Source organism: Anguilla rostrata, chromosome 8, assembly GCF_018555375.3.
Source record: "Anguilla rostrata isolate EN2019 chromosome 8, ASM1855537v3, whole genome shotgun sequence".
NCBI lineage: Eukaryota > Metazoa > Chordata > Actinopteri > Anguilliformes > Anguillidae > Anguilla > Anguilla rostrata.
The window spans coordinates 21,858,334-21,873,008 of NC_057940.1; the positions used below are offsets into that span (position 1 = coordinate 21,858,334).

The following is a 14,675-nucleotide window of genomic DNA, read 5'->3' on the forward strand; positions in this document are numbered from 1 at the left end:
TGATCTGAAATATTCCAACTTCAAAGAACACCCTATGTACGTTTTTTTTTTCTTTTTTTCTGAAAAATACACGTTTATTGTACTCTGATGACAGAATCAGAACTTTCAGAAGTTATTTTAATGAGACAAAGCTAAATGTTTTTATGTTTTGCTTGTAAGAAAATGCTGTATCGATCATTTAAAAATAGTTTTCATTTTGAGAAAAAAATTAGGGAAAAAATCCTGTGAATTCTTTACAAGATTCTTATCTAAAGCTTCGTTGAAACAGATGTCAGCTTGCTTTCTTGAAACCTTTATTCATTACTTCCAAGATTTTCCATGTCTTCCTAGAAAATCTGTTGTTTTTACATTCAAAGTCCCAGTGTTAATAGTGTTTCTTCAATGAGTTTCTCTAAAACAAGTACAGCCTAATAGCTGTTTCATTCCTTCCAGCAGCTGGGCCAATACTGAATAACTACTTTAAAACTCATGTTCGTTGTCATAAGCACCATTTATCCCATAATAATCTGGGAGAATCCAAATCCCTATAAACTTGTAAACCCTGATTGGAGAAGTCAAAGAAGAAGACAACAATCTGGTATTTCATCTCTAGGTTACGTGTACTGCTAGATGGAATTTGAAAACCCGCTTTCATTATGCTTTCTAACATGCAAGGGTTGAATACCCAGGAAGACCACTTTTACTGTAATTAAAAACTATATAGCCATATATTATGATAACCTCATTTACAATTTTCGCAATAAAAAAACAATTTCTACAATGTGTCACATATTAAAATAAAAATGTATTTAGACATATTATATTTAACATAACAGTATGTATGTATCATTGGCCTGTCTTTTAACAGCCAGTACAAGAACAATGAATAGGTATCATTTTTTGGCCGGCTTTATTTTTATGATAATTAGCTACTCCTATGTATTCTTGTCTTTTTCTCTCGGTTTTCAGATAGTAGCTTGAATAAGCCGGGTGAGGGCATCTCTACTGACTACCAAGAGACGATATCAAAAAGCCACGATTCCCAAGGATGGCACAGGGGTGCAGGCGAAGAGCACCCCGCTGACGAGACAGACGTTTGCGGAGCCCCGACAGACGGGCACGGGGGGGAGGGGGCCGGGGAGCAGGGGGACGACGGCCAGACGGGGACGGGGCCGGGGCCGGCGGCCGCATCTTACCGTTCGCCCTGTCGCAAAGAGCCCGGCCACGAGGGCGGGAAGGGCCACTGGGACGACGAGGCCTACGCCAACGGGGTCGACGCGAGCCCTCCGAAGACGGCGAAAGAGGCGCGCGGGCGGAGGGCGAGCGGGGGGCCGTGCTACGGGGACGAGCCCGACGCCGGGCCGGAGGGCTTCCTGAGCCGAGCGCGCGCTTTCCAGGCCGAGGAGCTGAGGTACAGGAGGGACTCCAGCGACAGCGAGGACGAGGGGGAGGCCCTGGGGCGCGAGGCCTGGGCCGGGGGCCTCAACGACCGCCAGCCGGAGATGGACAAGGCCCGGATGAACCTGAGCCTCCTGGAGCAGGCCATGGTGCTCCAGTCGGAGCAGCGGCAGGTCCTCCACCACGCCTACAAGGAGATGGACAGGTTCCTCCTGGAGCAGATGAGCAACGAAAGGAGGCAGCACCAGAGGCTGCAGGACATGGAGGCCCGCAGTGGCTTTAATGGATGCAAAGGTACTTCACCCAGCCCACTTCTAATACAGAGGGAATTGAACAATACTCACACATAATTACATAATTGGAGCTGACTAGTCTAGACATGTTAACAGCAGGTTTGTGTTCTGCATAAAGCGTAGATGGTGAGGGAATGGTGGCAAGACTAAAAAGTGAAGAAAAAAGCTGCAGAAATAAACATAATGGAGAAATCGAGCAGGTTGAGTTAGTGGAACATATGAGTAATCGTAAACTACTTAGTTAAATTGAAAATGTACATTTGCAAGAGTAAGTCATTTAAAAAGCTAATACATATTTATTGTTGATAAATAAATAAATAAATAAATAAACAATTCCAGTGCATTTTGCAATATATACTTTCAGAACAGCGATGCAGGATAAAGCAAAATAAGGTTGGAAAATAATAGAAACAGTTATAGTATTTTTGTCACAAATTCCACTCTGTGGTGAAAATATTTCCTTACAAATGTTAAATGCTTATTTTCATTGATATAGCTTTTAAAATTTTCAGTGAAATATTTCTCAGATTACCTTAAATGTTTTGAGAAAACATCATTATGTTGCAGTATTAGCTGTGGCAATCACATTTCTCTTCCTCTCTTTTCTTCATAGTATGTTAATTTCAAACAACCTACTCCCTTAATCTAGGCTTTGGCAAATTCCTAAACAACATTTCCATGGTTATATTTAGTTTTAATATTTAGTGTTTATTTCACCAATAATAATGTGCATAGCCACAATTGTAAACAATATACAAAGTTCAAATATCCATCACTGATTCATTTTTGTTAATATGTTATTCATGACATGGTTAGGAGTTTCTTATTTTTCAAACTCCTGAAATTTAACCCTGAGCACAGATTTACAGTGCTGCAAGTTAAAATGTTGCACGATGTTATAATATAAAATTGGTTTGTCCCATGAACACAGATAGCGGTTTGACGCATGGTTTAGGGCTTTAGCCGAGACATGTATGCTAAGCCTTCATATGTGCTAATGTTTTTCCTAACAGGTACAAAACAAACTAAAGATTATTTAGAACATATTGACTTCAGCTGCTTAGTTTAAGCCTTTTCCAGTAATATTAACTGTTTTTATTTTAATGTGACAATGATGCTGTTGTGACTTTATTTAAATGATCCTTGCAAGTTGTAAAATAACATTACCAAAACAATTAAGCAATGACTACGTTTTTAACATCAGAGCTTTTGAGGCAAGATTCAATAAAACACACTTGACATTAAAGAAATTTGCAATTCAGTGAAACCAAAAGAAACCTTTACAGATTAGTCTGATGTATCACAATAATGTCAGGTCTCTTCACTGTTTTGAGACACAATTGAAAATCGATTGAAAATTGAAACATTTAAAACATGTAATCATTGGCTAGTGATTTGTATGGCATATTGCATCATCATTAAGATGAGTTCTAAGTGGTGCATCTTTCCTAATTAGCTAGGTGATCAGTATTTGAGTAATCCATGGTTTAACAGAAGCTCAAACACAGTGGACACGTTTTTTCTCACCTTAAAGATTTTTTAGTGGATACAGGTTGTGGCTGTGCCTGGTGGGCTTCAAAACATAATGGAGCCACAGCCACAACACTAAACAAATCCTGGTTCAAATTTGATGACAGTACCACCAATAATGAATGTTCTGCATTCTTTTTTCTAAACCATTTCTAGGCTGGTTTCCAAAAAGGCCATTTTGAGACTCCAAAAGACTTGGTAACCACATGATATTATGGGTCTTTAGAGGTGTGAAATAATATATACTGTATATTATATGCTCATGGAAGAAGTATACTGAAATTAACCCCTGCCTGTCACCCTCCCCTTCCCTCTGCACCCCCACTCCTTGCTCTCCCCTTGCTACCTCTGGCAGCAGCAGGTCCAGAAGACTGTAGAAAATAACTACATAAACTATCTAGTTTACTAATCTTAGTTGATGTTCATTCATTGAAGTTTTCACATCACCCCATCGTGTTCAGAAATGTTCACTCAGTTTAGTGATTTCTTCCAAGACCTCCGAATACCGAGTCTTCTGTTTAGACTTAGGCATTGCAAAATAAATGTTTGTTGTAAAACCACAACATTTTAGGCATAAAGTCTCAATAATTATTTTGCCAGTGCATAACGTTTTCAGCATGCATACTGAAAAAGTTATGGTTTGTTTATGCAGGAGAAACAATGCATGTCCTTTTATGCAAGCCTAACAACCCATACACTGTTAGAAATATTGTCATCGTAACTGTGTCATTGTCACAGATTTAACTCTCTCAAACTGTATATAGTGTGACCAAATTGATGGAAAATTTCACCCTAAAAAACCAGAATGAATGCAAATATACCCGTATTTGGGCTGGATCGACTTAAGGGGTTAAGATCAGCAGGAAGCTAATCACACCTATTTTCTAAAATGCCTGAGGTTTAGAAGATAATGCACATGATAGTGAGATGGTCCGGTATTATGTGTATTTCATCCAAGCCTTGAGTGTTAGTAATTTGTAAGGTTATTTTTCTCCATGATCTAGCCTTGATTTCTCCCATATGGCCTTTTATGATTTCTTTACCTTGCTGGTTACCATTGTTCAGTATCTTTTTGTGTAGTATATGACTGCCCATGTGGTAATGATTTTGGACCTGGAACCTAAGACTTCACTCAGTACGCAAGACCAGAAGATAAAGTGACAATGTTTAATTTGCAGAACAAAGATCAGGGATTGAAGTGATGTGATTCCCTAGAAGGTGAGGGTAGTTTCTCCTTCTATTGAACATTAAACAAAGTTGAACATACAAGAACAAAGCTGCCATAATGAGCATTGAACTGCATTAAACAAACAGCAAGACCACAGGCTCTGGAAACAAAAAAGAAGTGAAAGTCAGGTCAATCCGGTGTTAGGGCTTAGTAAAAAGTGAGACCTAATCAGATGTTAGAGCTGGGTTAAACGTGAGACCTAATCAGTTGTTGGGGCTAGGCAAAATCATAGATAGGGGCAGGCTGAAGGAGCCATGGTATGAGGAGCTGGGTCCTCAGTATGCTTCAGAAGTTAACCAAAGTGTCTGCTGTTCTGACTGCTGTGGGAAGCTCATTCTATCACCAATGGGGTAGAACATACAGCAAACCAGGAAGCAGGATCAGAGAGGGGGAGGAGCCAGACATACCAAGGTTTCAGAACAGAAGGGTCTGACTGGGGTGTAAGGTCTCATGATCTAATGAACATATGAAGGGGGAGTCCAGTTGGTAGCCCGGTAGGCTAGCACCTTGATTTATAATTTTGATGCAAGTGGTTACAGGTAGTCAGTAGAAGCCAGTGAGGTGGGGTGATGTGAAAGTGCTTTGAGAAATTGGTGACCAGGGGAGGAGTGGAGTTCTGGAGGATATTTCATTTTTTGTTGAAAGGGAAATTCATAAAAAAATACATAACTTGTATCACAGTCGTTGTTGTTGTTCAATTTACTTGTTCAATGGTATCAATCAAAATTACAAGCAGTACTTTGAGTCCTGGTGGTAACAGTTCATGAAAATTCTAAAGCAGTGTTTTTCAGTCCCTAGTCTGGGAGTCATCAGTGGTCTGTGAGAACCAACATGGAGTTTAATTTTCATGACAATTGCATTAGTAATGTATAGAGTGGCTAGCAGATTTGTTCTTATTTTAATATTGCAAGGCTTCGATCAGATAAACTAAGGATTTAATGTTATTTGCTGTATTACTAATTTCATTTTGTTTTAATTTCAGCGTTTAATTGGTCCACTGAGATCAGTGTCATAGTTTCCATGGTCTTTGAAAATACAGATTGAGAAGCATTGTTCTAAAGCAAGATGGTACAATGGTGCACTGCATAGCACTGGCGCCTCTGTGCAATTCAGTGTATAAAAGGAAATCACAATTTAGTGATAACTGTTTTCTCTGAGTTACTTTTTGGGGATTGTGGAAACCTTACTAACTTGGTTCATCATTAATGTCTTCTTCATTATCAGTAGCTCTGTAGTGGTACTAATTAGAACAAATTTCTGGAGCAGTGGAACTAATTTCTGTAGTTCTTACCAAAAAAATCTTGGTGTCAGTACTGGTTTTGCTTATCCATCTTGGCAAGTTATTTGACTCACTTTAGTATAAGCTTTCCTCAGAGTGATACAATCCATGGTCTGGAATCGTCTCCCGACTGTGCCAGTGCTCTCTGTGTCCAGCAGCCCTGTTTAATTGTTTATGGTCTCACAGGGTTGTGAGGGTTTCAGTCAACAGGGTGTCCCCTGCCTCAGTGTGCACTAATGACTCATCTGGTTGATCAGAAACCTACTATTTTCCTGCAGTAATGGCACTCGGGCACAATGGCAGTGCGCACATGAAATAATATAGAATTTAATAATCTGATATTGTATTTTTTTTCCTTTTCCTTTAAAAGGAAAAAGCACAAAAACCTCTTCGTAAAAATGACTGCTTTGTTCGGGAAAAATGCCACCTGTGCGACCCAATGACAGCCAAAGCTAAACATAAAGGGTATGTCCACCTACATTTTAGTACTCTGAGAACTAAGCTTACCAAAAGAGAAAATGAGGTATAATAGATGTAAACAATTCCAACATTATCAGTTAATAACACCAGAGATAGGAGTATTTCACACTCACAATCGGAAATGCCATAGAGCGCCTGAAACGTCAGGAGAAATCCGACTCACCAGAGATGCCGTTCCCCCCAGGGCCGGCAGTCGATCCAGGTCCATTGTCTGTTAAAGCTCATCCCTGTTTCCTGCCTGCATTTCATTGTAGTGTGAATCATTTATTTGACACAAGTGGGAACATGCTTATGAAAAATTTGTGTCACTGTCAAAAAAATACATTTCTGACAGCCTGGCAACATTAGGGTTCTGTTTCATAATGAATCTTAAGATGCCTATTCAGTCCGGACCGATTGGATGTGCACAAAGCTAAAAAACACGCTGCTGCTGTACCTGCTGGCCTAAAGCTGTCTCACTTTGGACAGTAAGTTTGCCGTCCTTTTATGTATGTATACATAATGTACTTCACAGCTTGGGTTGGACCGCATAACCAGGTCAAGCAGGTCTTGGTTTTCATTTAAAATCATTCTACCAGAACCCTTTGAAGACAACTCAAATCAAATCAAATCAAATTTATTTATAAAGCACATTTAAATACAACCCACGTTGACCAAAGTGTTGTACAGGCAGGTAAAATCACAGAGTAAGAACAAATCACAGAATAAAAACAGATATATGTAAGACTCAGATGTATGTAACTCACATGCATGTAAGAAGACATTGTTAAGTTACATTGACACATTAAGAGTGTAACCATTCTACCAATTTTTGCAGTTTTCAAGAATTGCGTACAAATATTGGGATACTTATGTGCGTATCCATTGCAGAAGTAATAAAATAAACATCAGAGTTGTCATGTTGAATAAACAAATTCCACCTTAAAGCATTGGCATTTTTCCCAAACCATGCCATAGCTTTCAAATGGCCGTTATGCAAGTGACAGCATTCATGATTGCTTTATTAGCAATTTTGTTTTGAGCTTATAATTCAAATGTACATATTGACTCAAGAAAATATAATTTCTGTGTCAAAGTGGCCAACGAATGGCTTTGTAATTACAAAGAGAAGGTCATGGTTTAGTTTCACTCTGCACATAGATCACTTTTATGGGTACAGAGAGGAAAGAAGAGATTTATTTATCGAGGATTCATATGGCCACACTCACTCACCATATGCCTATGAAAAAATCCACACACTGAAGTGGAAGTGGGAAATATTGTTAGACATTTAAAACATTTTGGCATGAAGGACTAATAACTAGACTAAAAAAAAAAAAGGATAAAATTTTCTACATGATTTTCTGTGGGTCAGAATATTGGATTTTGATAGGAATCTACCAGATACTTAACTATGACCATAAGTCTTAAATCCTTCTAAAGTACTTCTCATGTTTTGTACTTATTCTTTAAATAACTGCTGCTAAATGTATAATCCTTGTTGTAATCTCTTCAATGGACAGGCATTAAGAAATGGCTAGCCTCAGTTTTAACTGTAGCCTTAACTAAAGTGATGGATTAATGTAAGCATCTTGCAAAAAGTGTGGCCTTTCAGTGTGATCTTCCATATATATATATATATATATATATATATATAGCATATGCAGTATAATTATATTGTAAATCAATTTCAAAGAATATTTATAACTGTGCAATGCCCGTCTGTCCTTCATGAATACTGTGCTGATTAACTAAGCATGTAATACCAAGGAGTGCTGACAGAGAATTTTGTTTGAAATAAGGCTGAATCCTTTCATGGTAAAGGAATATCAAATGACAGTGTTTGTCCTTGAGTGAATGCAAACAAAAATTGTGTTAAAATAAAGTTAATTCCTGATATGATTTCATCCATTCTACTGTTGTTGGACAGATGAACACACTCTCTCTTTGTATTTCTGATTTGGTACATCGGTATGAAAGCATGTAGGTAGGTTCTACTCCACTAAGTAGAGATGTGTGAAATGTTTTTACAAAGTAAAGAAGTGTGTTTATGTTTAGAGACTGATTGATTTTTGAGGGAGAAAGACAATCATTTTAGAAACGTGAATGTTCTCATGGCTGGCCATAACTCTCCAGACTCTCCACGTTCTGACAAGAAGGACATCAAGTGCCCCACACCAGGCTGTGACGGCACTGGACATGTGACTGGACTGTATCCGCATCACAGAAGTCTGTCCGGCTGCCCGCACAAAGTGCGAGTCCCCCCTGAAAGTAAGTGTGTCGACAGTACATTCCAGGAAATACTGTGGAGATGTATGTGTATTTACTGATAATTTAGCCCTCTGTGTTCTGTGAAGTATTGTGAATCTAAATAAAAAAACTGCTGAATATTCTCTTTGTAGTCAGTTCCAAACCAATGTAAATAACTGACATGGATGCAGCGTGGTCATGTTAAAGTATAGATTTAGGAATACTACTCAGTGACATGCAGCCTTGGAAGATAATGTGACACCCAAAGAGTTCTGTCATGTTTGCTTGTGGTGAATTTCTCTTTCTTCTTTTTCAAATATCACATCATGAAAGTGCCTTTATTATGCAAAACTGATAATATATGGAGATCTGAATGGTATGGATACCTCATTAAAACTGCAAAGCATAAAGCATGCGTTAAATCCGCTTATGGTGCCCCAGTATCAACACCGAAGAGTAAAAACAGCCTTGTTTTAAAATCTCATTTAGACTAAAGTATAGGCACTTTTTGAGAATTAAACCTGTAAAACTTTGATTTCCTGTAGTTGAATGCATTTCCAATTACGCCTCTGTTTAAGTAGAAAATATTACTGGTTGTTGGTTGCTTTTTTTAGTAATTTAAATGTAATATAACAAACATTTAACATTCAGCATTCAAGCAGTGACATAACAAAAGGAACAAAAAATGTAATTAACTTTTTTTTCAATTTGAAAGCATGTGTGTTCTAAAACCAGAAGCAGTATTTGCGAATCAAAGGGATTACCAATCTAGTATTCAAAAATAAATAGGCACATCCTGAAAACTAATTGGAAATTATGTACTCTATAGAAATCAAAAGTTACTGAGGATACTAAGTGGAACTTCTGCAAAGCCTTTCTTTTTTTTTAAATATACAAAATAAAACTACTGTAGCTCATATGTTTGTAATTGTTTTTGTTTTTTACATACAGTATTTCATATGTGAGCCATTTTAGTGAGAATGAGTGAAAAAATAAGTGCATAGTCTCAATGCTAGAGACAGAGAAACCATGAAAAACATTCAATCTTGAGTAAACGCAGGGAGACCAAGGCCATGCGGTGCGGTCCATAGGGCGGCCTGACTCACAACCCACATTAAACCCCCTCCCAGTTTGGCTGGGGGCTTGATGGCCCACCATTCCCCCTCTGCACTGTGATCCCATCTCTCTCTGTTACCCTTTCTGCTTTCCCTCTGTCTGAATCAAGTGAAAACTGGAGAAGGAGGGTGGACTGTCTGCTCTCTTTAAAAAAAAAAAAACATTTTACCACGTAGATTACAATATTTATGTGTACTGGGCATTTATGCAGGTTTCAGGACAACGAAATAAAGGATCTTAGTTGAAAATTTATATGATACCTTACTAAATTTTCCTTACAGTGCTGACAATTCATTTAGATTTTTGCAGCTTTGTGATTATGCATACAATGCAATACAATACAATGCAACTTTTGTTAATCCCTCATGGCGCAATTAAGGACAGCATTTATGTATAAACATTCATCCTCCACATCAAGTAAGTGCAAAAAAAGAACAGGACATTGTGACAGACTTATATTACAGGACTCACATACATTACACGTTAGGTACTTACATTCAAGGCTAGTCAGATTTAGGCCACTGTGTGTTGTGCAGTAGGGGGGAGTACATTTCAATGTTTCTTATAGGGGGGGTCATATATAACAATTCTTGAGATATCAGTCTAAATTTTCTAATGAATATTTTAAATGATAACTGTGATCTGTACACACGTGAAACTGTTGAATATTGTTGCACTCTAGTACTGGGCTCCTCTGACTGTCCATCTCCTGTCTACAGTTCTTGCCATGCATGAGAATGTGCTGAAGTGCCCCACACCAGGCTGCACGGGAAGAGGCCATGTTAACAGCAACCGCAGCACACACAGAAGGTGTCACACTCTCTCCATACTGACCACATGCTCTGATCGCACGCTCTCCTGCACCCCCTGACCACTCCCTCTCCTACACCCTGACCACGCCCTGTCCTACCCTCTCCTACACTCCTGACCACACTCTCTCCTACGCCCACACCTCTGACCACACCCTCTCCTACACCCCTGACCATGCCCTCTCCTGCACCCCTGACCACTCCCACTCCTACACCCCTGACCACTCCCATTACTACACCCCTGACCACGCCCTCTCCTACCCCCTCCTATACCCCTGACCACACCCTGCCCTGCACTCCTGGTTTTATTTTACATGAAAGAAGACAGTGTTGCCACCTGGCGAAACCACTTTCTGTATGGCATCACCATAAGACAGATGCATTCAGCACCAGTACATCTGGTGTTCTCTGTCTCCATTCAGGATGACTTACTTTGATGGTCTGCAGACAGATGTTTAAGGTTAAAGACAGATGTTTAAAGTGTGTTTGGGATTGGGGCAAGGCCAACGTAATGACCTTTTCCACAGGAATCCCCCAACTTTATGAAGACATTAGGTTTACACAATCGTATTTTAAAGCAAAGCCATGCAAAGCTACGTTTCTCTTGGGCCTTTGGGCTGAGGAAACTCAGAGCAGGTGAAAGACCTGAAAGCGTTGGGTCAGAGCTGCATCGCAGTGTTTCAGGAGCGCTGCGACTGTGCAGTCGCCATTTCCTTTTCATTCACTGTTTGCCTCTCCTGCATTTTTCTGTCTGAATCGAAGGTGCCGGTGCCTGCGGGTATGATAATGTTTTTCTGTGCTTGTCCAGCCTCTCGGGATGCCCCATCGCCGCTGCGGGGAAGATCACAAAGCCTCAGGAGGAAGTGTCCCTGTGTGGACAGGTCTCTGACCGCCTTTCCAGGTGGGTCACTGCTTTCTGAGTTCCTTCTTTGATAGGGTAAGATAATAACACCAGCCTTTAATGTTCCTGGTGTGTGGTAAGTATTGCCTATGGAGTATATTGCCACCTCAACACAAAGTGAAGACCGTAGGTCCATAGTGTTTGCCTTTAAAATTCAAATCCGCTGCTAAGAAGCATTTATGTGCTTGACTTCCAGCGTTGAAATAGGAGTTAAATTTTGCTGGAAGACAGAGGTATTTTTAGATGGGGAATTTTCCTTTGATGTGACTCAATAAGAAGGATTTGAGCTTCACATCAAGGTCAAAATTATTATTTTTATTTTACTGCCTACATTTTTACAAATGTTGTTTGTTACAACTGAATGTGGAATGTTGATGTTTTTTGGCCATCGCTAATGAAGAGAACAAGATAAAGTAAGTGAAAAAAAACAAAACTGCAGTGTTTCATAACAGCATAAGAGGCATTGTATATCAAAGCCCTTCAACCAGAAATGGTTTCTGCCTGATGCAAAAAGCACCATTGAAAATCCCAGTAGTTCTAAGGTATTATGGGTATTCCTCTGTTTAAAAAAAGGAAAAAAAGAAAACATTAGGGCGCCATGTTCCCAGCGGGCAGTGCGGGCACACTGCCCACCCTTACTAAATTAATTAGATGGGCACTATGCCGACGATGAGCCTCGCTAGGTATCAGGCACTAGAATTTATGGACAGACATTGATGTATTTCATTGGCTTGAATATTTCATGATCAGGCCGCAGCAAACAATGATGATGAAAATGATTAGCCATTTTGACCATGGCCATAGCTAAAATTAAGAACACAGAGCTATGTTCTCATGGTACTGTGCAATGACTGCAGAATCCTGAACCTCGTTCAAGGCCTCCAGTATGTAACTTTCCTTGTGAGACAGAATTTCTGAATTTTTGTGCTTGTTTTGCCATTTAATTGTAATTAGTTCAATTAAGGTATATTTGTGTTTGATACTTCAAAGGTTTTTACAGTGACTTTGATATGATATGTAGTGTAAGAGGATCAAGCATATTATGATTACTGTTTAGTAAATGAGAACATTCATAAAATGGTGAATTCTGACCATGGAAAATTCCTGTGCCTTTTGTCATCATTGTGAGACAAAAATGGTCTTTAATTGAACTACTACCAGAAAATATTTTTTTTCTGCTTTTATATTTATGCATGTGATAACTGTATGCATCAAATGTCAGTTATGTAATGAATCAAATGTTTTCAGTTTGAAAGTACTTTCTTTGTTAGGCATGTGGCCTTGGTTGTTGCTACATCTTACAATTGCAAAAGACAAACACAGTTTTGCATAATGACTCACCAAGAACAAATGAAAGAGATCCCCATCATTCTGAAGGTTACAACCCATTAAGAATCTATGCAGTTCATATTAACCCTATATTACTCAAATACTCTAACCTAATAACCTTGGGTTTGCACATAAATCTAATATAGATTTGAGTACAGATCAAATCCTACATACATCCCCCAGAACTAATTCAATGTCAATTAAATAAAGAGTGCACACCCTCTAATCAGGCAGATAATCAGGCAAAACAGAGCAAAAATGGTTGCCGATGTTGAACTTTTGTTGACTCCAATAAAATAAAAATAAAATAAAATCACCCATTTATTTAAAAGTAAACATATTTGACCCCCATGCCTGTCTTCTCTTTTTTTGCAGACCTCCAACCCTGATGAAGAAGTTTGAGTTTAACCAGTATAACTACAGGTTTGGCCACCCTGTTAGCACCCTCCAAGCAAACCTTGCCAAGGACCTGGACAAGTACGGCAAGATCCGCTTCGATTACGCCAGCTTCGACGCGCAGGTTTTTGGCAAACAGCCCTCGATGCCCGCCTGCCAGGACCAAGAAATCTCCCGCTTCTCTGACCGTGAGCTTTCAACATGCATTTTTACATGCGTTTTCTTTTTTTCTTTTCTGTGTTTCACGTATGAATGCAGCTGAGTTTCCTTCGGTTTGCCGCACCTCTTCCGCGCTGCTCTGTGGCACAATTACACTGCTGTAAATATGTAATGGATGCATTTAGCCAATCCTGCACTGAGTCCTCAGCTCTGAATTAAACACTGCAAAAACATTGCAATCTGTTAGTGCTGAATTGTGTGAGGTCTTCACAGGTACAAACCTTATGTACATCTGTTGTTATTGGACCTGACCCCAAGGGCGGATTCACCCAGTATTGCAGCAGCGTGAATCAGCGCCTCTAACACAGGCCGTGCAAATGAGGTGTTCAGTTTAACCAAAACGAAGTGTACAGACCTTATTACGCCCCTACACAGTAAGCTTTTATTGCAGCAGTGATTAAACTGTTAGAGTTTTCTTTTTATTTTGAGTCTTGTGCAAGCTGCTGGGGATGACCTCCAGTGATCAGATCTGCGGCCAGTGTCACAGAAGTCTGACACTGAAGTGACACTGAAGTGGCTCGGAGGGTTTCTCATGTGCTGGCATTAGGTTCATGTCATTGTTGGGCGGAGCAGTTTATCTTTTCTCATATGGTGGAGGAACCCAAACAGACTCACCCTGAATAAAATGCTGTGAAACAGACTAACACCACGATCGACGAAGGTCTTCCTTTCAGTCCCACACTATGGGTGTGTACAGTGATTTATTTTAGTTTCACTGGAATCTCTTAACATAGCCGTGCGTGTGTGTGTGTGTGTGTGTGTGTCCATGTGTGCGTCATGTGTGTATTCTCAGAAACTCTGCAGTACCCCTGCCTCATAACCCCGAGCGGTCAACTGGCCATGCCCAGAGGACACAGCCCTGGTCACTACAACCCAGTGAATGAGGAGCTCCAAGCCACCGCCGCCACTGCAGCCATCCTCAACCTGTCCACACGATACCGCGGCAACATGGACGCCATGGCTGCCAGACCCCTGGGCCCCTCCACAAAGGTAATCAAATTAGTCTACTTGGAAAGATATTTGAGTGCGGCCATTTTAAAGCATCCCTGATTTGCGCAGAAAAAATAAAACACCCGGGAACATCAAAAGGACCGATTTTGGCAAAGAGAGCTATGCCTCTGGTGAAAGAAAAACAAGAGGTTTACCTATAAAGCTTTAATGTACACTAGTACTTACATCAAAAGACGAACTAACACAATGGGCTTCCATAATCAATTTCCCATTATGCTCTTTTTTATTATGTATAGTTTGTGGTTTAATGCTTCATGTTCAAAAAAAAAACTTTAAATATTTGTATGAAAGTCTGCCGTGCTGCAGATGGTAGAAGATATTTTGGTCAGTAAGATATTATCCTGGATAAGCCTTTTCAGATCAGCCTTTCCTGCACATCTCCATCAGATGGCCTATAAAAGTATTTCAGTGGATTAAACCAATCAGCAGAAGCATTCATTAACTGAAATCTTTTATTCACACAAATTGAAAATCTCAC

The 14,675-nt window shown here is 39.7% G+C and overlaps 1 protein-coding gene across 9 annotated transcripts in view; it reads left to right on the forward strand.

Moving 5' to 3' along the window:
* Positions 1–14,675, forward strand: part of st18 (ST18 C2H2C-type zinc finger transcription factor) — a 101,588-nt gene that overhangs the window by 67,998 nt on the left and 18,915 nt on the right. For all 9 annotated transcript variants that reach the window (XM_064347043.1, XM_064347044.1, XM_064347042.1 and 6 more), the window contains 6 exons: positions 949–1,671; positions 8,303–8,437; positions 10,252–10,342; positions 11,150–11,242; positions 12,947–13,155; positions 13,980–14,176. In XM_064347043.1, coding sequence (XP_064203113.1) covers positions 949–1,671; positions 8,303–8,437; positions 10,252–10,342; positions 11,150–11,242; positions 12,947–13,155; positions 13,980–14,176 — 1,448 coding nt within the window. The remainder of the gene's footprint in view (positions 1–948; positions 1,672–8,302; positions 8,438–10,251; positions 10,343–11,149; positions 11,243–12,946; positions 13,156–13,979; positions 14,177–14,675) is intronic.